This window comes from Bicyclus anynana, chromosome 13 (assembly GCF_947172395.1).
Source record: "Bicyclus anynana chromosome 13, ilBicAnyn1.1, whole genome shotgun sequence".
Lineage (NCBI taxonomy): Eukaryota > Metazoa > Arthropoda > Insecta > Lepidoptera > Nymphalidae > Bicyclus > Bicyclus anynana.
The window spans coordinates 10,235,977-10,263,660 of record NC_069095.1 but is presented as its reverse complement, the minus strand read 5'-3'; the positions used below and the strand labels follow the sequence as shown (position 1 = coordinate 10,263,660).

The following is a 27,684-nucleotide window of genomic DNA, read 5'->3' as shown; positions in this document are numbered from 1 at the left end:
AGTTTGTTTGTTTGTTTGTTTGTTTGATTGAACACGCTAATCTCAGGAACTATTGGTCCGATTTGAAAAATTCTTTCAGTGTTAGATAGCCCATTTATCGAGGAAGGCTATATATTATCCCCATATTCCTACGGGAACAGGAACCACAGGGGTAAAATCGCGCAGCGTCTGCTAGTAATTAATGTAATCAAAAGGCAAGGTATACCGATGCAAAGTGAATACAATAAGCATAGATAGCAAATTGAAAGAGTATATCATAGTTCTTGAGGTAAATAATGCAAAGCCGTCCTTATCTCACCTGTTTTGATTATCAGCGAGTGCGCACGCTGCGGTGATGACTAGCCACAGAGCGCGCATTCTGCCCTCCGACGCACCCTTCACCTGAAATTGCAGATAATCGAAAATCAATAAAATTAATGTTAACTAGCTTATTGCGCTTAACATTAAAAATTACTGAGTAGGTATTGGGTATATCCTTTGGGTTTGTTCCTAAATTATTTTTAAACCAAACCATTGTTAATGGCATGGGTGGAATTTATAAGATCCAGTGGAGAGACACAGTCTGGGTATTTCCTTCTCGGGGACTGGCGTATTTATAATGTATGTAAGTATACTCAGAGTAAGTATATTAAGATATCATGTTTTTGGTTTATTAACCAAGAATACGTACATAATCATAAACGCAATTTTTTAAACCTAAAGATGAAAAAAATCCACGGAATGAAGATTTTAATGGACTTGTTGAAATTCACCCTTATCTAATTGATTATTAGTCTGTATCTGATAAATTTCTACCACTCTTGTGATATGCGCGGTAGATTTACAAGACGGAAGTCCTGGGTTTGATCACCGTGTGGATCGATTGAGGTTTTCTTAATTGGTCCAAGTTTGGCTGATGGGTTTGCTTTCGACCGTAGCGTTCCGAAACGATGTCGTGTAGAATCCGAAAGGGGTGTGGATTATCATCCTCCTTCTAACAAGTTAGCCCGCTTCGATCTTAGATTGCATCATCACTTACCATCAGGTGTAAAGAAAAAAAACACTCACTTTTAAAAGAAAAAGTATTAATTTTCCCTTTCTTTTAGATACTGTACATCTGTGAATGTGATAATATTTCTCATGACTTTACTACTCGTAATTTTATTTACAACAGTCCGTAGACACAACAACTCATGACGGCATATCGAGTCAAACAACAATATCAGCGGCGATAGGCAAAACGAACTGTAAAATTAAAAACCTGCTAAACAAGTAAAACGACGGTCATTGTCGCGTAAACTTGAACTACGAGTTACCTCGCGAACAAATAACAATAAGGGTGGCTACAGACGTCGTTTCGACAACCATTTCATAAGAAGTTGAAGCTTCCGATTTATAGTTTCACTACAAACAGACTAACTTGACTTTAAAAGTAAAAAAATACCAAATGCAATATTGTTGGTTTTATAAAAAAAAAGTTAATTCAAATAACAATAAAGATGGTTACAGACGTCGTTTCGACTACCATTTCATAAGAAGTTGAAGCATCCAAATTTTATAGTATCACTACAAACAGACTAACTTGATTTTAAAAGTAAAAAAATACCAAATGCAATATTGGTGGTTTTACAAAAAAAAGTTAATTCAAAATATTTCCTCTAACCTGAGTCTTGATTTACCCCTTGAATGTATGTTTATTTATTGTAAAGCTGATTTTTACCTGACCTCGGTAATGTCAGACAAACCTAGTCTATACTTAATATTATAAAGCTGATGAGTTTGTTTGTTTGATTGAACGCGCTAATCTCAGGAATTAGTGGTCCGATTTGAAAAATTCTTTCATTGTTAGATAGCCCATTTATCGAGGAAGGCTATAGGCTATATGTTATCTCCGTATTCCTACGGGAATGGGATCCACGCGGGTACAATCGCGCGGTGTCAGCTAGTCTTAAATAAACGAGTTAGTATCTAAACAGCGGCATAAGCTTTTCTTATTTATTTATGCTGTTTATTTGAGTATCACAACCACATTTGATAATAAACGTATTTTCTTTCTTTCTTTCTATGAAAGATAGAGAAACAGTGGTCGTAGCCCGATAGGTCAAATGCCTTTCAAATAACCTAAGACAGTTTAGGCAAGCAAGCATGTCTTAAAACAAATTTGGAAAAAAAAAATAAGCAATATCTTCTTCGGATTGAATAAAATAAATGTCTAAACGTGTAGGCAGCCTTAGTGCGATGGTTATTTTTAAGCTAAGTTTATCGTTTCTTTGTATGTACTTACCCCTCGCAATCAAGTTATACATTCATTCAGTAAAAAAGTAACAAATTCAGATATTTATACTTAGACTTTTATAACATTACGTATGCTTTGTTTTGTAACTTGTTTTCAATTCCCAGTTTACTGCCTCGTTGGCTCAGTGGCCAGTCCTGGAATCGAACCCTGAATCGGGCTATGAGATATTGAGCTTTCGTGCAAGATTCTCAGTCAAAATTCTCAGCCTCGAGTTGGGAAGTTGTTGACGTTTCACCCCCGTGCGTCATAGAGCACGTTTATTAAGCCGACAGGCCCAATGTTTAAGAATAAGAATAAGAAGTGTTTATTTGAGAAAACTCAATAGGTATACAAATTACAATGACGTCCTGATCCTTAAAATAGCTGGTAAGCCTGTGTCATAAGTAATCTTAAAATCATAATACTTATTAATTTTTTTTTCGGATTAGCTGTTTAGTTAGTAATTTTGTGTGTGTGCGTGAGAGTGTGTTTGAATTATAAATACTTATTACACTCCAACTAGTCGGGAAAGACTGTATTACGAGTGGGTACGCTAATAGACTAAGCGGGGATCGAACCACCACCCCTCAAAGTCCAACCGGTCTTACCGTTGAGCTTCATCTTCATCATCATTGAAAACCTATTCGGCTCACTGCTAAGCAAGAGTCTCCTCTCAGAATGAGAGGGGTTAGGCCATTAGTCCAACACGCTGACCCAATGCAGATTGGCAGACTTCACACCATCTCAGGTAGGTACAGGTTTCCTAGCGATACAGGTTTCCTAACGATATTTTTCCTTCACCGTTTGAGACACGTGATATTTAATTTCATAAAATGCACATAACGAAAAAATTGGAGGTGCATGCGGGACTGGATTCGAACCTACGCCCTCCGGAATTGGAAGCAGAGGTCATATCCACTGGGCTATCACGGCTCTTAAACAGTTAAAAGATAAAATCGAAGTCTAATGCTAAACTAACATGTATCCAGGTTGCAAGCTAAGTAGGTGCGAGTACAACATTTTGTAAAAGCTTTCCTTGTGAACGAACATAACTGTGACTTACACGAGCCGTGGATGTGAATAGGTATTTACAAACGATCTGAGACATTATAGCTAATTAGCTATAATAAACCTTTGTTAGGCTTCGTTCACAATGAAGCGAAGGCTTTTGTGGTAGCTATACACTTTTTTTTTTAATTTTTTATTCTTTACAAGTTAGCCCTTGACTACAATCTCACCTGATGGTACGTGATGATGGAATCTGAGATGGAAGCGGGCTAACTTGTTAGGAGGAGCATGAAAAAACAACACACCCCTTTCGGTTGCTACACGACATCGCACCGGAACGCTAAATCGCTTGGCGGTACGTCTTTGCCGGTAGGGTGGTAACTAGCCACGGCCAAAGCCTCTAGCCAGAACTGGACCAATTAAGAAAACCTCAATCGGCCTAGCCGGGGATCATGTAAATCAAAAAAAAATCTTGTAACAATCATTAAAAAAACATACGCGTCGAATTGAGAATCTCCTCCCTTTTTTGAAGTCAGTTATTGTTATTGTGATGCGTAATAATTCATTTTTATTATAACATACGGCAAAGTACCCATACCGACGGAAAACGCGTTAACACTTTTGTTAATAATTGTACTTGCGCAGACAACTGTCGTTATGGTTCAAATTACTATACCTTTGTTAAAAATGCACAGCTGTTTGCTATATGACAAAGCTCAGGTGCTAGTAGGGGGATTTCAAATCTTCAAGTCCACTCGACTGCTGATGTGAACAGGCCCTTACTTCGCCCCGTAAGCGGTTGTGTTGACAAGATGTTTGCAAACGATCTGGGACACTTGACACTGGGACGACATAAAGCTTTGTACACACGGTCTTTAATGACTGAGCACATCGCGCAAATTGGCCAAATTTGCTTTGACAGCTTTGCTACTATTATTTTTAGTATTATTTAATTTATTTATTTAAGTAAACATCATCATTAAACAGATATAAAATACAATAGAAAAACTATAAAATTACAAACAAAATGCGTTGTTATTAAATCTCTACCAGGCAACCAAGATTAACGGACATAATTTAGCTTGTTTTTATTTTCGAGTACTAAGATTTTTTTTATTATAAAGTTGTAGGATGTTGGTATTCGCTTTGTGGCCGCAATACATTTTGTAAAAAGCTGAGAGACGCAGTCTTAGAGCTTCGCTCAATTCAATTAATAAATGTTTAAATTAACATGTGTTTTTGCTTTAGGTTTTTATTAACACTAAATTTCACTACAGTTAGAAATTTACAGGAAATCAATATCAGGTAATTAGGTCTACCCAACACGGAAAATCATGGCAAGGGGTCTACGACACAAAAAAGTTTGGGGAACTCTGCGTTAGTTTTTACTGTTACTATAAAAATCAATGTAATGTTACCTCTGTGTGTACGCCGCTTTACCAACAGGTCAGTAAACCCGCGCGCGACAAGATGCGGTAAGCGGGTAAGTGATACGAGCCAAGCTATTATCATTAGCATTACTCACGCCTCCATATCTATAGCTTGAGGTGGACTAGAATCCGAGAGACACTGGATTCAAATCTCGACAAGTTATCATTATTTTTTAAACAAACTTATGGTAATGTCTTTTTATTTTTTATATCCTTATCAGAATATTCTGGGAATTACAATGTAATTTGCTACTTTTTAATCCTTCCATTCCCTTAAGCTCACATTTTTGAATTTTTTTAATTCTAATTCCAAATTCAATTGTATGTTGTAAATTTACTAATTTTAATGTTTTTATTATGGTTAAACAATGATATTAAATACTGATAGATGTGTTACTAGCGCATGAAAAATTAGGCACTCAAAAAAGGAATTTTATAGTCAACTCCATTTTAGTTGTGGTCAACAACTAAAGTTATATAAACAAATAATACCTAAATATCGTCTACAATGTCGAGTTGTGTGTTCAGGAACTGTAAAAACTATATAACCATAAATATATGGAACTAGCGGACGCCCGCGACTTCGTCGGCGTAAAAATCGATGTCAACTTTCAACCCCTATTTCACATTCTATTTTGCAAGTTTTAAATTTAACTTATACCTACTTATAATTATTACACTTATAATTTTACATTTACAAATGTAAAATTATAAGTGGACTAGAACTTTAAGACTAAATTAAATTAGTTAGACAAAATTGTGCATGTGTGCGCTGTGTTGTAGCCTATTTATTCGGATCACTTTTTGCGGTGATTTTATAGGGACGTAACCGATCTATAGTATAAAATTATCATTGCGTTTGAAGATATCAAAAATTAGCGTACAAAGTGAGCAAAACGCAGTCATTGGCCCAGAAGGCCACGCTCCGATGAACATCGGTTGCCGCCAACGGCGACCGTTAGGATGATGTCCGTGAGACGCGACCATGGGAACCCGCCATCTTTGTAATCTCTAATAACTGCCTTCGAGTTATGTAACGGAGTGCACTGGGTATGCTAATGCGCAGATTGATTCTCGTAAAACGCCTTGTGTTTACTGAATGGCTTTGCACTTGCAAACTTACACGTTCCTTCGAAGCTCTATTTTGACGGCCTCCGTGGCGCAGTGGTATGCGCGGTGGATTTACAAGACGGAGGTCCTAGGTTCGATCCCCGGCTGGGCCGATTGAGGTTTTCTTAATTGGTCCAGGTCTGGCTGGTGGGAGGCTTCGGCCGTGGCTAGTTACTACCCTTCCGACAAAGACGTACCGCCAAGCGATTTAGCGTTCCGGTACGATGTCATGTAGAAACCGAAAGGGGTGTAGATATTCATCATCCTCCTAACATGTTAGCCCGCTACAAAAAAAACAAACTTGGCAAGTTAACACACACAATCAAAATAGAAGCAAAATACAATGAGCAGTTATTACAGAGACTGCCGATAGAAGTGACAATTTAACCATCACTATACGTATATCATTACGAAGCTGAAGTGGCAATGGGCGGGGCACATGGTTCGAAGAGCCGATGGACGATGGAGTCCCAAAGTGCTGGAATGGCGACCCCGCACTAGTAAGCGCAGTGTTGGCCGACCCACCCACCAGGTGGACTGACGACATCAAGCGAGTCGCAGGGATTCGCTGGATGCAGGCGGCTCAGTCTCGTGATGTTTGGAAGTCCCTACAAAAGGCCTATGTCCTGCAGTGGACGTCCATCGGCTGATATGATGATGATGTTACACATACATGAGCTGTATAGCTAGTAGTAGATATAAGATCCGTATTAGGAACGACCTTCACCCATTTGTTTTTTTTTTAAAAGAATATTTGGCATATTTTTTATTATATGACCAATAGTCCTGTTCCTCTCCAACTAGTCGGGAAAGACTGTGCTAGGAGTGGGTACGAAAATAGACCAACGGGGTGAGGACCGAACTACCACCCCTCGGTGATGAGTCCGACTGCACTTAATATTATATGATACTAAGATCAAATTGTGTTGTGTGGTATAATGCTGTAATAAAGATTTTTTCTTTCTTCTTTTCTTTCTTTCTTACTTACCATTGGGCTATTGAGACTTTATTTATTGGATGTAAACTGTATTATATCAAATTTAGTACGATACAAAATATATTTCGATTAGGTTGCTTGAATTTCCTGACCAAACGATTATAATCATCTTTAATGATAGTTTGACCAGGAGTTTTTGAGGCGACCTAATGGCAATATTTAAAAGTACTTTGACATAAAGGCTTTTTATCAACAAAACAGATGGGTGAATTGTTTTTAATCCGGATCTTGGACTATACATACATACTGCTTTATGCATGTCGGTGAAGCAAAAAAAAAAATTCCCCTACCAAAAAATGCGCAACGCGACTAAAGAAGTTCTCACTTCAATAATAAACCACTAAATTAGTTGAAGAATTTGATTCTGTAATATGTGCTCTTATATATGCGATACGAATGGGTAACAAAATATTATGGCCTTAATAAAATGTATAAGCTCTCAGAGTAATTACAGAGTTTATGTACCATTCCTGCGTTAATATGGTACCTAAAGTTACTTAGGTTTCGGCGTTAGGATTTAATGACCAGTCTTGCTCGCGATTTCTTCTGTATGGATCATAATTCACACTTACGACAATGAATACTTACCTTGAATTTTGAAACAACTCTCATGTTACCTGTAATAATTTTCTGGTTATGCCGTAATAGGACAAAAACTTTATAGTTATTAAATGTTCAATATGTAATACCAATCAATAAGTTAACCTGTTTAAGATTAACTTCATTGGTGCAATGGTTAACTTACTTAGCAACGGATGAAAGGGCTCTGGATTCATGTCCTGAATTATGATAATCGAATCAATCAATCAAATCAACCCATATTCGGCTCACTGCTAAGCAAGAGTCTCCTTTCGGAATAAGAGGGGTTAGGCCAATAGGTTCCAAGCTAGCCCAATGCGAATTGGCATACTTCACACACATAGAAATTGAAGAAAATTCTCAAGTAAGTATGCAGGTTTCTTTATGATGTTTTCCTTCATCGTTTGAGACACGTGATATTTAATTTCTTAAAATTCACATAACCAAAATGTTGGAGGTGCATGCCCCTGACCAAAGGTCATACCCACTGTGCTATCACAGCTATGATAATTATATAATATTAAGACTAGCGGACGCCCGCGACTTCGTCCGCGTGAAAGTCGTTGTAAACTTTTATCTACCCTACCCTACCCCTACCCTACACTACCCCTACCCTACCCCTACCCTACCCTACCCTACCCTACCCCTACCCCTACCCTACCCCTACCCTACCCCTACCCTACCCTACTCATTAAGGCTGCACTTCTTTATTTATTCCCCCCCCCCCCCCGCGAGTCGCGTCGAGCGCGGCAACCGTTACACAAAAATAATCCATATAGCATGAATTACTATGCACGCGCGATGGCTTAGCGTCTTTCTTGTATAACTTTGGTGTTTCTTTACCGATTTTTATGATTCTTTTTTTTTTGAATAGGTAATAATGTAAACTTTTTTAGTTAGGGATGAGTGATGAGTGTTATAAACATAAGAGTAGACAAATTTAATTAGAAAGCTCCGAACTGCTAAGCTATCGGGAGTTACACGTGCTATTGTGAGTCAACCATAAAAGATAGACATATATATGCTGTTGTGTTTTTATAGATAATTTTAAGGAGAACATTTCTGTCATACATGATTTCTATGTTGCTTTAACCATTAAGGCTGTACACGCGACGGAAACTTAAAAAATTGAGTAACTTCTCCCGTTTTCTCAATATTTCTCTTTACTGCTCTGCTCCTATTGATCGTAGCGTAATGAAAAGTATACTATAACCTGCCCAAGAGTATGTAGAATAATTGTACCAAGTTTCGTTAAAATCCGTCCAGTAGTTTTTGTTTCTATAAAGAACATACAGACAGACAGACAGACAGACAGACAGACAGACAGACAGACAGACAGACAGACAGACAGACAAAAATTTTACTGATTGCATTTTTGGCATCAGTATCGATCACTAATCACCCCCTGATAGTTATTTTGGAAATATATTTCATGTACAGAATTGACCTCTCTACAGATTTATTATAAGTATAGATTACTGCATTGTTTTTTCAAAAAAACTCGATGATGTTGTAACTCGGAAAGCTCATTAAATTGCCAACCCTGGTCATCATCATAAACACATCATAAACATCTGATAGGTACTAATCGTTATAAAATCAAACATTATCATCATAAGCCCACCAATCCGCACTGAAGCAGTGTGGGTGGGTATAAGTTCCAAGTCACCTCTGCCTTTGAAACAATAAACGAGAACAGCTCGTTTAAAATTATAAGATTTAATAAAAAGAAAATTATAAAAGTACACCAAACTTTCGAGTTTTAACAACATTGCCAAAAACCTGACCTAATTAATGTTATTCATTCATTTAACATGGGAAGAGGGCCAAATTAACTTTAGAACTAAAAGAAAGCCTTTTGAATTCCAACCTTCGTTACCAGCTTAATTTTTAGGATTTGGTAATATTTTGATTAATTAATTTTCTTCTTTATTCTGTGGAAATAAAAAGGAAATTTATCACGTACAATTAATTAAAAAGCCTCTGTTAATCACGTCTTGAAGTCTTGAAATTACATTGTAACAGAGATTATTTTCTAACCAACCAAAGTTATTTGAAAATTCCGAAAGTTTAAACGGACTTTAAAGTATTAGTTAAATAACATTGATTAATTTGGAAATTATTCAAATTCAATATCAGTTGATCAATAGATATATAAAATTAAAGAGTTAGATATTTGTACCTGTTCCCGTAGAGACCCTTGGGCCATAGAGTCGCAGTGCCAAAAATTTTTACCGAATCATTTCACCGCGGCTAGTTGCCTCAACTGGTGACAGAAGGGCTGGCTCATTTTTTGCGCAAAGGATCAGCCTGGCTGTCCAGCGCGGAAATGCAGCCAGTATTGTTGCCACCATTCCACGTGGGCATGATTTGTATTCTTTGCATAGTTATTAGGATAAGTTAGTTTAAGTGTCATCCGGTGCTTACTGGTGGATATCACATGGTAGGTAAATGACATTTTGTCAATTGATTTAATGTTTATTTTAAAAGGTTGATAATAGAGACTAAAATAGCTAGTCACTTGCACCTAGTTTTATTTACAACAGATAACAAAGAATCGATAACATGGACGAAAACTTAGTTCGCAAGTTAGAAGACAAATAAATCGAAAGTCTCGACAAGCTAAACTCGACAAGCTAGACGAGGAAACTCCAAAATCGCACAGTCCAAGTCACGCAGAAAGTAAACACACAAAAACGGTAACTGGATAGTGTTTCGTGACAACAAAGTTCGACGAACTTCTCTGTATTGTTTCTTTTTATTTGAGGATAAGTTAGCACTTGAATGCTATCTTGCGTCTTGAGTGGGACCTTTGTAGCGAAGGGTTTTGATGCCTCTCTCTTATTTGGGAACTAGCGGACGCCCGCGACTTCGTCCTCGTGAAAGTCGATTTAAAATTTCTACTGCCCCTACCCTACCCCTACTCTACCCCTACCCTAGCTCTACCCTACCCTACCTCTACCCTACCCTTCTCTACCCTACCCTACCCTACCCTACCCTACCCCTACCATAACCCTACCCCTACCCTACCCATTAAGGTTGCACACGCGATGGAAGCTTAAAAATGGATTAACTTCTCCCGTTTTCCCAACATTTCCCTTTACTGTTCTGCTCCTGTTGATCGTAGCGTGATGAAAAGTATACTATTACCTGCCCAGGAGTATGAAGAACAATTGTACCAAGTTTCGTTAACATCCGTCGAGTAGTTTTTGTTTCTATAATGAACATACAGACAGACAGACAGACAGACAGAAAGACAGACAGACAGACAAAAATTTTATTGATTGTATTTTTGGCATCAGTATCGATCACTAATCAACCCCCGATAGTTATTTTGGAAATATATTTCACGTACAGAATTTACCTCTCTACAGATTTATTATAAGAGTAGAGATTATAAAAGTAGAGATTGATTTACAACCGACATTCATGAGTTCCAGCTCAGATCATCTAAGAATTTTGTATTTTCAGGGTTCCGTAATCCACAAGGAACCCTTATTTCGCCATGTCCGTCTGTCTGTCCGTCCATCCGCGGCTTAGCGCAGATACTATTTCTACTAGAAAGCTGTAATTAAACATAAGTATGAACATTAAAAATGTGAACAAAGTCGTAAAATAAAATCTGGAAAAATATTTTTTTTAGGGTAACTCAGGGGAGTTACCCTAAAAAAGCATGTAAATTGGAGTTGATTTTTTTAATTGGTTGAGATATTGTCTGGTGTAACACAAGTAGTGGCACAGTTGCTTGACAATAGAAATGTTCTGGATTCGATTTCAGGCTGAAAAGATTCCATTTACCTAAAGATTTCATCTTTTCTGAATTCATTGAGGTCTGTTATATCGAATGTGACCACTGGCTAGTCATCATTTCTCTCCCGCCAAGCGATGCGTTTCAACAATTTTTTTTTTATCTTTTCACGAGTAGCTGTGAAATAATAATATGACGAGTTAAATGTTGTATGTATAATTGTATAGTCTGGCAAGTATAACACTCCCATTCCCATGATATGCGGGCGACAGGGGAAAAGACTGCGCGGGTATGAAATCGAGCGTGCGGAGAAGTGACGTGCATCAGTCGTGGGTTTATCACATCGGGAGTGTTACGAACGAAGTTATAGTTGATTAATACATTATATTGTTGTATAATTATTATTCATATTTGCTATGAAAATTTCACACTAAGGAAATAATTATTCATGATCAGAGTTCTAAGAGAACGAACACGAATCTGCTATTATATAAAACTTGGTGAAAATAACAATTTTTGCTCTGAAGTATGGATGACATATATGTTCTTTGAAGTACTGTACGGTAGCTCGCCCGGAAGCTTTGCCGACAATATATTTGTATCGCTTTTGAAAATTGCGTTCTGTTGACATCAAAAGAGTTTCTATTTACATATAATACTTGTAACGTATGAAAAACATACTGCGATGTATTGAAAAGACCTTATTTTGTTTGAATCATGTTGATCTACAGCCAATTATTTATTTGCTTTATGCTCTACTAACAGTAATAGAGAAATCATTCATCAAAGCCAATGACTGTATTAAAAGCCATTAAAATTTTATTTTTTACATATTTAGGACAACAATGGGGATGATGACTAGGTTTTAATATATTGATTTTTATGATACATTCGGGTAAATAAGGTCAATGTTAACTAATTTGAACCTAAAAAGCAAAGATTGACTGGATACTTGCAAAATAAATAAGATTATAAAATTTCAAAATCTACTAAAAATATTTTATCGTAATTAGATGAAAATTCATACAGTTTTAGCTTCCTTACATTAAATGTGACATTTTTTAATATATATTTTTCAGGGATCCGCGGCAGCGCCGCAAATCTGACCCTTTAAATCCCTGTAGCTCCGAAAGTAATGATCGCAGATACCCTGTTACTTTTACAAAATTGCTTTACTATTAGCGTACTCTTAATTTATATACAATTTAAGAAACTGTCATCATCCCTATTGTTTCCATAAACTAACTAGCTAGTAGGTAGGTACTCTGTTAGTTTTGTATAGCTTTTGATAACTTTTGTTGTACAAAAATATACAAATTTTAAATGATACTTGACAAAGAATTGCTGTAAAATTTCATGTCAACTACTGCATATTTTATTAACTTTGTGTAATGAATGTCAAACAATACAAAATATTTCATTGTTTTGTTTTTGCAAAAAACAACCTGCAAATAAACACAAAGAAAATCGAGTATTTGCTTTTACCAGGTGCTTGCAAAATATTTTGCCAAAATTTTCAAAACCCTTAACTTAGTTAAAGTTTAAATACACTTAACCAGATATATTTACAACTACATATAATATTCAAAGCGCAAAACTATCGGTCTTTCTTTACCCGCGGCCCAGTTTCAGTTCGTCCTCCAAAATAGCAACCTCTTGACACATTTAGCAGTCACAATATTTGCAGTCTCTCTGCACTTTAATGAAAGGGTACCACAAAAAGCTTTCTAACCTCAATACCGCTCAAAGGTATGACGCTACACAAAACCTTAAAAGATAGAAATAGAATTGACGAAATGTATGTACCTATACTTTACTCGAGGAGTACTGTTTACTATCAAAAAAATTAGATATGAGGGTAGAAAACGCATGTCATTTCATAACTTTTTTATTTTAAATTATGTATTGTTTTTTTAAAAAATATAATTCAGAATATAGTAACTATATCGAATTGTTTTAAGCTTATTAATTTATTTTATTTACATTATTTAAGGACAAGTTAATTATTTATAATTATTATTAGGTGTGAAATGATTACCGATTTATACCCTCATTTTAATTTGTTTGTTGGTAAACAGTACTGCTCAAGTGTGGCTTTGGTATATATCTCTGAGTTGGTCTCATTGCGCAAAGATAGATAGAGCTCAAACGAATTTCGGCTATGACGAAAATATCGGAATGCACAAGTGTATGTGTAAACACTTGTCCACTCTCCCTTACATTTATGGTTGTTACATAAGCTTAACAGACCAGATAGTCCAGTGGATATGACGTCTGCCTCCGATTCCGGAGGGTGTGGGTTCGAATCCGGTCCGGGGCATGCACCTCCAACTTTTCAGTTGTGTGCATTTTAAGAAATTAAATATCACGTGTCTCAAACGGAGAAGGAAAAACCTGCATACCAGAGAATTTTCTTAATTCTCTGCGTATGCGCCAGCTTAGTGGACTAAGGCCTAACCCCTCTCATTCTGAGAGGTGACTCGAGCTCAGCAGCGAGCCGAATATGGGTTGATAATGATGACACAAGCTTAAACTATAGCCTATAGCACGGCCATCCATAGTAACATCAAACAAAAATCCTACTAATAATATAAACGCGAAAATTTGTGTGGATGTTTGGATGTTTGTTACTCTTTAACGCCGCTACTACTGAAGCGAATGGGCTGAAATTTGGAATGGAAATAGATTTTACACATAGGCTACTTATTATCCCAACAAAAATCCATGGTTTCCCGAGATTTGCAAAAACTAATGATTTTGAATATGAATGTTAGTTACTTTTTCACGCCTCTACTACTCAACCGAATTAGCTGAAATTTGGTAATGAGATATATTATAGCATGGATTAACATATAGGCTACTTTTTATCCCGGAAAAATCCATGGTTCCCGAGGGATTTGTGAAAAACTTAATTCCACGCGGACGAGGTCGCGGGCGTCCGCTAGTATTTCGATATTTTTAGTAGTTTCTTTTTTTCTTTCTCACTTTTCATAGTCAATGCATGGGTAAATTATTCAAGTTCTAGGAATGTTTGAATGAGGAGTAGCAACGATATATTGAAGAAGCTATAGAAGTGTGTTCCTAGAAGCTATAAAGTATTTACACGGACTCGGAATTTTTACGCTGCGCTCAGTAACAGTAGGTAGGTGTTATTTTAGTTAAGCAGGTATTAAAATAATTAAGTAAAGACCTAACTGAAGATAAACATCTACTAAATTAATTAAAATTTGAAACTAATTTAATTTATATTAATACTTTTAAATTAAATTTCGAACAATCAACTTTCTTCATCTCCAAATAGAGGATGAAAGTAGATTGTTGTCAATTTACAACAATGGATCAAGATGGCCGGGATTTCTGCGGAAACTGTGACAGTACTAATTAGATACATTACATAGTTGTTGTATTGTTGGCCAGAGAGTCGAATATATGCCAGTGTTGTTTGTTTTGAGTTATAGTAACGGACAGTATTTTACTGTTCAGTTATAATGCATTCAAATTATATGGGAATATATTAAAAGGTCAAGCCGTTTTAGTGACTTTTTTTTCTATTCTTTAGTTTAAGTTAAGTTACCCCTTGACTACAATTTCACCTGATGGTACGTGATGATGCAGTCTAAGATGGAAGAGGGCTAACTTGATAGGAGGAGGATGAAAATATACAGACTTTTCGGTTTCTACACGACGTCGTACCGGAACGATAAATCGCTTGGCGATACTTCTTTGCCGTTAGAGTGGTAAGTAGGCGCGGCCGAAGCCTCCCACCAGCTTGACCTGGACCAATTAAGTAAACCTCAATCGGCCCGGCCGTGGATCGAACCCAGGACCTCCGTCTCGTAGGTAAATCCACCGAACCACTGCACCACGGAGGCCGTCTAACCACGGCCGATACCCTCCATCAGATCAGAACTCAGTCAATTTAGAAATATAAAATCGTAAGCTGACCCGAGCTGAGAATCGTTTCCAGAACCGCTAAGAACTAATTATTTTGCGACAGGGCCGGATTAAAGAGGTCTACCCGTCGGGACGCAGGTAAGTGCAGACGAAGTCCCGGGCGTCCGTTAGATAGTATAATTATCAAACAAACCCTGAAAACTATAACGGGTTTAAAAGGAGAATAATTACTTTAAAGATTATCCAAAATACTAAGTCCAACATTGGCTTGTTATTTTAGATACTCTTTTATCGGTAAAAATAACGGTAATCGCAAATTGGCAAAAGAATCTTGAAAATCATTTCTTTTGACAAGATTATTCAAATGTTGATAAATAACAGTAAAGCTCAACCCTTCGATACTTACAGAGTAAAGTAGTCCTTCAGGGAGCAACGGTTCAAGTTGAGTACAAAGTCGAGTGTTACTGACAGAAAGTAGAACGAATTGGAGTGCCGATAACTTCGCTATCTTCCTGATAAATGATTCGATGTGAAGATGCCTTTGTGATTATTTTTTCATGTTTATCATTAACACTGTAATGGCGAAATTTTGTGTGTGTGTGTGTGAGTATGTTTGTTAAGCATTCACGCCGCAACTATTTAACCGATTTTGCTGAATGGAGATAATTTTTTTATTTTATTAAATACAAATCCCAATATTGCAACCTAAAAGCTGATTTCTTTTTTTTACAATAAAAAAAACAAAATATTATAATTGGCCGGTCGTATATAGTTGTTTTCCGAATCCGTTTTCCGTGTTTGGAAAACTATGAAATCAATACAAAATACATCTAATGGTGCACATGTATTTTTTTCATATATCATAATGTATGAAAAAAATATGGACAGTAAAATTCGATGAACGAATGACACCGTTACGTTTTTGAGCGCAACCTATTCTGCGCACCTTCCACTTTTCAGGCGTATTTGTTGAGACGTACATATTGCATGCTGCGGGGCAACATACTCTATAGATATAATCAGGAGGGGGACAATTTCATACTAAACAAAATGTCTAAAGTAATTTTATTCTTCACTAGTTAGCCCTTGACTACAATCTCACCTGACGGTAAGTGATCATGCTATCGAGGATGGAAACGCGCTGACTTGTTATGAGAATGATGAAAACGACCTTTTCGGCTTCTACACGACATCCGGAACGCTAAATCACGACATACTGGAACGCTAAATCACTTTGTAACTTTGAGCAACAGTATTGTTAAGAAAATCGCAAATCGTAAAAAAGACAAAGAATATAGTGTATACGAAAATGTAACAAAAAATCTACTATTTTTGACTTTCTATACTTTTAAAGTTAAAGACGTGGCTCTTGAAGATGTAACATTTTATAACCCAAGCAGAAATACGCGCAAACTTTACGTCTTCACACCAGCGTTATATTTACGGATTCTCGTATAAATCCGACAAAAAGGTATTTTGTATGAGAACGATTGAACACATAAAGGAAATACGGAAAAATGGCAGTCATAATATTTGATGATAAATATTATACGCCGATCCACCATCAGGCGGAATAATATTTGGGAACAGCAACGTTATTCAGAAATTGAAATAAATAAAATGTTTTGCTTTTCTTCTTACATGTTTTTTTGGAACGAAGTTCCTTATCGCGCGTTGCAAAAGGGGGCTAGACAGAAAAAATTAAGACCAAAAGTTGTAACGACACTTTTCACCTGACTGCGTAAGAAGGAGGGTAATGTTTTTGCTATACTATGTTGTGACCTCCAGGTCTCCAAAAGGGCCCCCCGACCCCAAAAGGCCCCATGTTACTCTACGGGCTCTCGGACCACAAACTAACGGCGTATTTCGGAACGCTTATATTTGGACTTTACTACCCTACCCTACCCCTAATCTACCCGAACCCGAGCATGCATGGATATAGGCTACTTTTTATCCCGGCAAAATCCATGGTTCCCGAGGGATTTGTGAAAAACTAAATTCCACGCGGACGAAGTCGCAGGCGTCTGCTAGTTTATAATATTAAAAAGTATGGATTTTCTTTATTCTAAGATATTCAGTAAAATTAACGATATACGAGTAATGTATAACTGTGCGTTAAGTCTTGTATTAAGTGGCTTGGAGCTTTGGCTAGCAACTTTAATCGTACCTCGCAAAGATCAAAGAAGCTTAAAGTCTTAATTGAGAAACTTTGATTCATATAAAGCCAGACAATCGTGGAGGATCAAAGTACGAAGAGATTACCTAAGGACGTGTCTCTTATATTTAATTGAGTTTTACTGTCATTTGCCTCTTCATTTACAAATTTTAATTTTATTTAATGGTTATAATCCTCTATGTGTAAATATTTATATAATTACTTTTATATGCTTTGACAATAATCTTATTTAGGTACCTAGAGTTAGGTAGTGTTTTGTTTTTGTTTTCATGTAGTTTAACTTTTTGTAGATAATTTTATGGTCTACAATTTTGTCCAAGATATTTTTATGATAAAACTTACCGTTTTGCTGAAAATCGCAAAAAAACTAATATTTTTGACCTTTGACCTTAAATATTTTTTTTCCTTACAGGGAAAGATGGGGAACTTTAAAATTTTGTTTTTAATGATATTTTAAACAATCTTACCGATTTTCAGCTTGGTGGGAATTTAGGTATCTTTGCTCTTATTTTTTGGTTTAATTTGACTGGACTATATTTCATATGTATTGACCTAATATTAGTATTGATGGCTGTAAATATTCTTCTAAATACATACGAGTATATCTAATAAGAAACAAACTTCAAATCCAGGATAAATAGCTTAAAAGTTAATTTTACGTTACTCAAAAAACCGAAAACAATACTGATGATTTTATACAGTGTTCCAAAACTTTCTTTTACCTTAATACACGAATAACTTTACAAGTAAATAAATATTGCATAGACATTAGACTCAATTTCATGTTTGACCTACAAAATAAAAGTTTATGGTTAAAGCTCAGTCGAATGGACCATTAAAACGCTTTCAAGCAATGTGTGTAAATGTAATTGCCTCGAAACTACTAGAAAGTTCGCTTTTCTCGTATATTAGAGTATCTACGTGATCGAGCTATATTGGGATTGATAGATGTACTTTTACTTAAGGGAACGGTACAGTATCTTTTTTTTAATAAATCATTAATCATCATCAATAAATAGCCTTAATAGCTCAACGCTAAGAGCGATCGGACTCATCACTGAGGAGTGGTGGTTCAATCCTCGCCCAGTTATACCCACCCGTAAAATTGAAAGTGCATGCCCGGGACTCGAAACTATGCCCTCCGAATCGAAGACATAGGTTATATCCACTGGACTATCAGGGCTCTTGCATTAATTAATACCTAGATAAGCACCTATACAACATCTTTTTCACACATTGCATTAATTGCCCACCACAGTTTATAAGAAGTGATCATTATTTTTCTTAATACGTACCTATCTCTAGTTGACAATACATAATGTAATTAATAGACGCTCTAATGGCCTTACAGTTCACACTCTGTATAACACAAAAACACACATTACAAGGGTCCTAATCAAATAAGCCAAATGGCAACCCTGTGTTTCGCACAAGATCCGTTTACATAATGTTCATAAAAAAATATACGTCACATTATTACCCCAAACACATTACTCCTTATTTAAATGACTGAATACTGAATGAGGGAGGTTAAATAACTCTGTAACGCAGCTTAAATTCATTGGAATGGAATCCTCGTCAACTTATTTATATGACCCACAAGCTATAGGGTATCTCTCCTTACATGATCGGAGATATGGTGCTGAGATCCACGCTACTTCTTTGGCAAGCTTGGGGTGTATGTTTGAATCTGTAACTGTCATTATCAGTAATTGACGATGATAATAACCAGGATCGATGGCATAACATTCTCTACGACGAAGAAGCACCAAACACGATTACGTAACTTCCCAATTTCGGGTTGCTACTAAGATTTTCTTACTTTTTACAGGCAAGGAAATGACCAGCCTAGGGGTAGGCAAATTTTGGAGTTTTTGGCCGAGGGGATAAATTTAATTTAATAGCATGCATAAAGGTGTAAAACTTTTAGCGCGGCGATACGAGTATACGATTGTTGTTGCAAATTAAAAAAAAAATGAAGTCAACTGAGGCATTAATCTTTATAATCTTTGCATTTGAATTCTATAGGAGCAGTAGAGCGCCCTCCCTGCTCCTTCTTCGTAACATTCATGATTTAGAAGATTCACACTATAGTTGTAAAGCTCTATGATTCACAAATTCTTATGAAAATTTATACTAATATTATAAAGCTAAAGAGTTTGTTTGTTTGATCTATTGATATATCTCAGGAACTACTGGTCCGATTTGAAAAATTCTTTCAGTGTTAGATAGCCCATTTATCAAGAAAGGCTATAGGCTATAATTTATCCTCGTATTCTTACGGGAACTGGAACCACGCGGGTGAAAGCGCGCGGCGTCAGCTAGTTCATAAATACTCATGATTGTGCTTATAACTTTCAACACAAAGTCTGGCGACACTCTTCCCAAAATACATACAATGTTTGTCCGCCTCACCTTATTAGAATTTAATGTTAACTACAAGTAATTAGTTCAGTCCAGACATAGCTCAGGTCTAGGCTAGTCAGCCAATTTGTTTGAGTAGTCACTCAAACAAATTGGTGCGAAAATTTCAAATACTATAGCTCTCGACTCGTGTTCTATCTCTCAAGTTGTATTAAACGCAGTTAAGATGTTCAAAGGAAATTACACGCTCCCAAAAGCACAGAAGTATTTGTTATACGAAATTATTCTCAACAATTTTAGCAGTTTTATCGAAGGCTTTTTTAAGAGGGTTATCTTAATTAACCTTCTCGTATCAAAAGAAATTGAAGTGGTAACAGTAAAAAACCTGTAATATAATTATCATTTAAATTAACGGATGCAAAAAATACAGGCTTTTTAAAATCTAATAAGACTAATATTATAATTGCGAATATTACAAAAGTATGGATGTTTTACAAATTATGACTCTTTAACACAAAATGTACAAGATTTTGATACAGAGATAGATTATAATCTGAAAGAACACGTAGGGTTCTTTTACCCCTAAAATCTAAATTCCCTCCAGAACCTCTTCCCATTTCTAAGTCGTGTAGTAAATTTATAATGAGTATAGGTCTAAAAATTACATCTTGAGCCTCAGACCAATTATTGTATAGGACCTGCCTCGCTAGACGTTACTTTTCTGTCAAAGTATATGATCAACGATCTAAAGCGATTATAAAAACTGTCTCTATAGTATCGATGTTAAATAGTTGTAATCGTGTTCGTCGGTTAAAGAGCTCCATAAAAATACCTTTTTGTGTAATTGAATTGTGTTAAAAACGGGCAAAAATTTCCATTTTAGTATAAGATATATACCTATGAGTACGATATAGACTATGAGTACGATACAGGTCCTTCTATAATTGGTCTGAGTCTTGAACTCATTCATAGGTTACTAAACTACGGGTACAAGCACACTGTCTAAGTGTTTTTAGATAGTAAGCTAAACACTATGTATAGAATGATGTAACTGTGCCAGCCGCAAAATGGTTTTCAATCAATACAAACTCTCTTAAGCTTAATAAAGATAAACGTTCAAATAGCTGCACTTGCCCGTTCACCGTTGAAAATGTCTGCAAACAACATTGCAGTTCTATCAAAGATTAACCACAGGCGATGCAAGCTAGGGTTGTTACAACTCTTTTCAAATTAATAAAAAAAAAAACATACAGACGAATTGAGAACCTCCTCCTTTTTTTGAAGTCGGTTAAAAATAAACCTACTTTAATTATTATTTTTATTTTGAAAATGACTGTAATATTAATTTATTTTTTTGATTTATTTTGGAGAGAGAATCTTTAATAATAATTAAATGGCTATATTACGTAAAAATATTGAAATCGCTTCAGTTGTTGCTTTTCCAAATAAAATAAATAAAACGACAGCTCAAACTTGTTTGTTTGTGAGAAGGAATATTAGCAGTAAATATTAGCAGTATTATTTACCCTCCTACCGAACTCCATATTTTATTTAGGACTAGCGGACGCCCGCGACCCCGTTTGCCTAAAATCTGTTTTTTTTTTCAATTCACTAAATCGGGTCAGTGGCCGTGAAAATGTCACCGACAGACAAAAAGATTCTTACTCAATGGCGTGCACTTCTTAAAAGCAAAAATGCACAGCCTACCCTGAAGACTCATTATGAACCATTATTGGAGAAGCAATTTTTTTCATTTAGTACAATTGGTACGATAATACCTACCCTAATTAAAGGCCTTGTGCACGCCACAATATGGTTATAGATTTTAGTATTTTTCTTCAAGTACAAATAATGGTAGATCAATGTTTGTCAGCTAGGACTTAAAATCAAAATCGCCAGCCCTACTAGTTGCTTCACTGTACAAAACGGCTTACAAGATCAAAGAAGATTTTGATTAAAGCATAATTCTATAAAGCAATCAGATTAAATTACAGATACGCTACTTGTGCACAATGGTGTTTTCCATGGTTATTATTATGGTATTCAGTGTAACTGTACTTTTAATACATTTTTGATATAACCGTCACATCAATCATGATCAAATATAATGAAGGCGTTCCTATAGAGCGTCACAAATTGATCCCCAAAAGGTACATCTAAAGTAAAATGGAGGGCAATTTATGTACAAGACAAAAACTCAGGTTACCATTATACTGTATCTTCAGATACGGTGTTATGTGGTAATAATAATAAATGAGTACATCGCACACGGTTACTTGAATTAGCATTGAAATAATTTTTTTAAAACCCTAATATTCCCTGAGAAATGCATTTATATATAGTTTCTAACGATAGTAGTAGGACTAAATACAAAATGAGATTTCTCAACAGTGGATGTTTTAAGATACAGTGTTTTGTCATGATACGGCAGAGTAGTTGAACCATCAACTCAACTTGAGGAGATACGAGTAAGTGTACTTAAGTTTGATGCTTCTCATTATCATCATTATCAACCCATAATCTCTGGCTCTGGCTCACTGCTGAGCACGAGTCTCCTCTCAGAATAAAAGACCTAATGCGGATTGGCAGACTTCACACAGCAGCACCAGATAGCAGTGAGCCGAATTTGGATTGATAATGATGAATGATGATGATGAATCTTAACTATATTTGCGGTTGTAGGTTGAATTTTGCATCAAATATTAACATTGTGATGCCTTGCATAATATAGTTGGCACTGCAGCTCTCGCTAGTTCGCACAAATCCTATAACAGTCGGGGAATTTGTGATTGTCTCGACAATTCCGACTAACAATATCATGTGCAAATAACACCAACATATTGTTACACTAACAGTCCCTCGCGACTCTGTCTGCCTGGAATTTAATATTTGAGAATGACTTTATTATCTTGTATCGGATTTTGTTGAAACAAAGCTAGTGTTGTTACAAGTTAAAACATTTTGAAAACACGTTAAAGAGTTCTAGAAACGAGCGCGAAATTTTGTTTTTTGTTTATCTATTATTTTTTTATTTATCTTAATTTCTCGCCCGATAAAGTTATAGTAACATTCTTTCGCGACTCTGTCTGCCTAAAATGAAATATTTGTGGATAACTTAATTATCTTGTATCTTATTCGGTTGAAACAAAGATAATTTTGGTATTTTAAAAGTGAAAACATCCTGAAAACTCGTTAACAGATTTAGAAATGAATGCATAATTTCGTTTTTTATGATCTAAACTTCATTTCTCACTCGATATAGTTTAACTAACACCCCCTAGCGACTCTGTCTGGCTCAAATTAAGTTTTTGAGGATAATTTCATTTTCTTGCATGTTTTGATAAGCAAATACAACGTCTGTAATTAACAAGTGAAAATCCTGAAAAGTCGTTAAGGAAATATAGAAATGGGTGCGAAAATTTGTTTTTTTGTTATCAGTTACGAGTAATTTATCGTCCGATATAAAACATGATGTATGTAGATTATGTCGTACTCGATTCACTAGAGACCCTTAAAGTTTGATCTATAACGGCGTTTATCGAAGGGTTGACGCAAAGCTAAGGGACTAGCGGCTGGGGACACAATTTCTCATATTATGCTGAGGAAAATATCAAAAAAATACGCTTTGTCCTTAGACTGTTGAGTGTCTGGACCCTTTAACCTGTAATCTTCCAAAGCCATCACAGCCTGTACCCCGGAATTGGCTACCGTACTTACAGACTGTAATGTTATGTAGGATAACATAGACTGACACACTTTCAGACTTCATAAAAGAGGTTAATCTGGCTATCGCAGGCTATAAGTCCATTCTAGTCAATGAGATTCAGTTTACATAGTACACTGTGCTTTAAATATCCATTAGTGTGCTAGACAGCGCTAATCTCAGAAACTTCTGGTCCGGTTTGGAAAATTCTTTCAGTGTTAGATAGCCCATTTATCGAGGCAGGCTATAGGCTATATTATACTCGTATTCCTACGGGAACGGGAACCACGCGGTATTAGCTAGTACAATATCATGATATAGGCCTCTGTGATCGAAATTCGGTCGTAATGTAGACATAAACATGTTATAATTATTATCATTGGTTCAGCAGTGTGCTATTCGCAGTAATGCCGAAGCGCAATCAAATATTAACGCAGTATTACCAGTCGGCATCCTAATTATATGATGGTGCAGAATTTCCGGGCGAATGCAGAATTGTTCCAGATAGATGAAAGTGACTTGACGTTTGATGCACAGATAATAATTATTGACGAAGCTGAGCTAAGCTTCTTTGAGATTTATTGACTTTCAAAAGGATCCTTTTCTAACTGAGAGGAAAGGTTTTCCAGAGATTCTAAATAGAGAGATCGGGCTGTATGGATCTTCCCCTAAGTTTCATTCAAGATGAGGTAAAGTTAAAAACTAATAGAACGTTGTGATTAATGCTTTAGCAACTGGAGACCTCCGAGTTAATAGATTTCGCATCAATTGCAAATATGGCTAGAAAAGTAGACACAGTTAAGTTGTTAAATGTTTTGAAAAAAAATTGACTATATAAAATTATTTTATGTTATCGTACTGTAAAACTATCTTTGCACGAATTGTGCACATTCATCAATAACTTCATCAACTCATATCATATCATTAATATCCCATACCCATATCATCCACCATACCAATATCATCAACCTATATTCATCTCACTGTTGAGCACGAGTCTCCTATAAGAATGAGAGGGGTTAGGCCAGAGAATGAAAAAAAATCTCAGGGTGCAGGGTTCATGAAGTTTTTCCTTCACCTTTTGAGACACGTAATATTTAATATCTTAAAATATAGTATAATCAATGCTAATATTCATACGTACTTTATCGAGATACTTACCGTGAGAGAACTTACCGTGATAGCCCAGTTGATATGACCTCTGCCTCCGATTCCGGAGGGTGTTGGTTCGAATCCGGTCTGTGGCGCATGCACCTCCAACTTTTCAGTTGTGTGCATTTTAAGAAATTAAATAATCACGTGTCTCAAACAAAGAAGGAAAACATTGTGAGGAAACCTATCAGAGAACTTCTTAATTCTCTGCGTGTGTGAAGTCTGCCAATCCGCATTAGGCCAGCGTGGTGGACTATTGGCCTAACCCCGCTCATTCTGAGAGGAGACTCGAGCTCAGCAGTGAGCTGTATATGGGTTGATAACGACGACTTTATCGAGGCTCATTCTAGGCTTGATAAAGTACGTAACAAAGCCGAGCAGAAGTAAGTTACAGTATTAATGCTTGCATTACGCAGTAATTACGCTGATTGCCAGCATCGAGCGTGGACAAATGTCGCCGCAGCTACAGTCGTCAGTCGCAGTGTAAACTAGTCATTCTCAATTTCATTTTCACTTATAAATTGTATTAATGTAAATTGTCATTTTCGTCTAAGTAAATACTACTAATATTATAAACGCGAAAGTTTGTATGGATGTTTGTTAGTCTTTAACACCGCATCTACTGATCCGATTTGGCTGAAATTTGAAATGAAAATAACAGATTTAAAACCGAAACTAGAATCGAAAATAGATTTTACTCTGGATTAACACATAGGCTTCTTTTCATCCCGGAAAATCTAGGGCTCCCGAAGGATTTGTGAAAAACTAAATTCCACGCGGATGAAGTCGCGGGCGTCCACTGGTTTTTAAGAGAAAGACGTGAACAGCTGAAGTTGGGCAGCGTTCGTCTAACCCCACTAGGTGGACCGAAGCGGGTAGCAGGGAGCCGCTAGATGGTGGCGGTTCGAGACGGTGGTAGGTATTTGGAAGTTTATGCAAGAGGCCTATATCCAGCTGTGGACGTCTATCGTCTGTTAATAATGATGATGATGATGATGATGGTGATGATGAAATTTTTAAAAAGATAATTGACTTTGAGCGACTACTAATTTGGCTGCAGCTGCAGACAACGGTCGCTTTATAGTAGTCATTCTCATTTCATTTCCACTTAAAAATATATAATTGTACCGTCAATTGTCATTTTTTCGTCTATTTTGCAAAAAAGATGATAAAACACGGATGATAAATATCCCTCTAACTTTTTAGCTCCAGCTTCCTAGAATCTAGATAAATCCAGAAATAATTTTAATTCTCCTAGAGAAAGAAAGATCTATAACCAGAAACATCATGATCTATAAACCAATATACCTACTCAGCACGAAGCAATTTTTTCTTTCGTAATTTTGATCGCATAAATGTAAAATTTATGAGAAATGTAGAGCATCGTAAAATTTACATAAAATATTGCGCGGTCTATAAACTTGTACTATCTTATGTTAGCTTGGGATACAAATTGTTGCCCCCGGCGTATTAGCTACTAGCGCATCGAGACTAGCGACTCGTCCATTGATGTATATTACAAGTCAGGCAAAGGGGTGTACTTCATAGATACAATGATTTATGTGTTGTTGTTGTACTCTGTCTGTCAAATTGTAAAAGGCTATGTTACAATTTGAAAGAAAAGTCTTATCTGGGCTTACGATGCCGAGAACAGAAAATACATAATTGTATTTAGAGGTCGTAGGGTCAATACCCGCTCTTATTAGGACTATTATCGTCACCATTATCAACCTTTATAATAAAATTAATAAGTTACTCAACATCTACCCTTTGACTTTTTCCAATTGTAAAAACAAATGTAAATCGTGGATTAAATGTCTTTCCTATGACGAAACAGAGGAACTTTTAAGGTCCTACAAGTAACATTTCTTTCACACAATCATGATATCCGTAAACTACACTGGTTCTGTACACCACACCCACACGCACGAACACACACACACACACACATACACGCACACATAAACACACACACACAAAACACATACACGCATACACTAACACACTCAATCACGTACCACTTTTTCACAAATTGTATAAAAAATTATGTTTTATAACAAAGCTTGTACGAGTATCCATGTCATGTACCTCTGTAGAAGGGCGTTGATCACCACAACACAGTTATAACTTTTGTGGGATCACCGTCACCTTTTTGTTTTTATGTACTTTTTAAACTGCTCAAATAAAAAACTTTTAAACTTTTTTTAAACCCATATTCGGCTCACTGCTGAGCTCGAGTCTCCTCTCAGAATGAGAGGGGTTAGGCCAATAGTCCACCACGCGGGCGGGATTGGCAGACTTCACACACGCAGAGAATCCTCACGATGTTTTCCTTCACCGTTTGAGACACGTGATATTTAATTTCTTAAAATGCACACAACTGAAAAGTTGGTGGTGCATGCCCCGGACCGGATTCCAACCTATGCCCTCCTGAACGAAGGCAGATTTCATATCCACTGGGCTATCACGGCTCTACTATTATCGTACCTACTACTAACACAGATTTTATATGACGCATGGCGGAATATAAGTAACACTCATCATCATCATCATCATATCAGCCGATGGACGTCCACTGCAGGACATAGGCCTACTGTAGGGACTTCCAAACATGACGATACTGAGCCGCCTGCACCCAGCGAATCCCTGCGATTCACTTGATGTCGTCACTCGTCAGTCCACCTTGTGGGGTCACACTAAAATGATATTATATGGCAAACATCCTTAAATATCTCGACACCTTCCAATGTTACAACAAATATTCGCGAGCAAGCGAGCCTGATTTCCATTTGTTTTTTTTTTGCAACATAAATATTTGCAGTGCTTAACAAATCCTTTTGTTTCTCCGTGCATATTTGACGAGGCAAACGAGGCAAAGCTCTCTCGATAGTTGATTTATTCGTTTCCCAAGCGTTGTTTGCGTCTTCTGCATAATTTATACAAGAAACTAATCTTTCTGACAGCGCTTTCTAAGTTATTTGTGTTGTAATTAGCAACACAAAGTGTTTATGTTACAAAATATGACTCGAACCTTAATAAATACCATAAATAAACAAAATTGCAGTGTCTATTTAAATTTCTAAATTAACAGCTTTCATCATACATAGTTTCGTCTCACTTTTGAGCACGAGTCTCCTCACAAATGTGAGAGGTTAGGTCAATGTCCACCAAGCTGGCCCAATGAAGATTGGCAGACTTCAAACATGTAGAGAAATAAGAAAATTCTCAGGTATGCAGGTTTCTTCACGATGGTTTACCTTCACTGTTTG

The 27,684-nt window shown here is 36.4% G+C and overlaps 1 protein-coding gene across 2 annotated transcripts in view; it reads right to left on the bottom strand.

Annotated features, from left to right (window-relative positions):
• Nucleotides 1–27,684, bottom strand: part of LOC112048093 (uncharacterized) — a 62,588-nt gene that overhangs the window by 5,398 nt on the left and 29,506 nt on the right. Inside the window, exons 1-2 of one of the 2 annotated variants that reach the window (XM_024085472.2) lie at nucleotides 1,048–1,071; nucleotides 299–381 (exon numbers count right to left, since the gene is read on the bottom strand). In XM_024085472.2, coding sequence (XP_023941240.2) covers nucleotides 299–357 — 59 coding nt within the window. In that variant the 5' untranslated portion in view covers nucleotides 358–381; nucleotides 1,048–1,071. Of the gene's footprint in view, nucleotides 1–298; nucleotides 382–1,047; nucleotides 1,072–27,684 lie in introns of those variants that run through there. The other variant, XM_024085471.2, reaches the window with a different exon arrangement.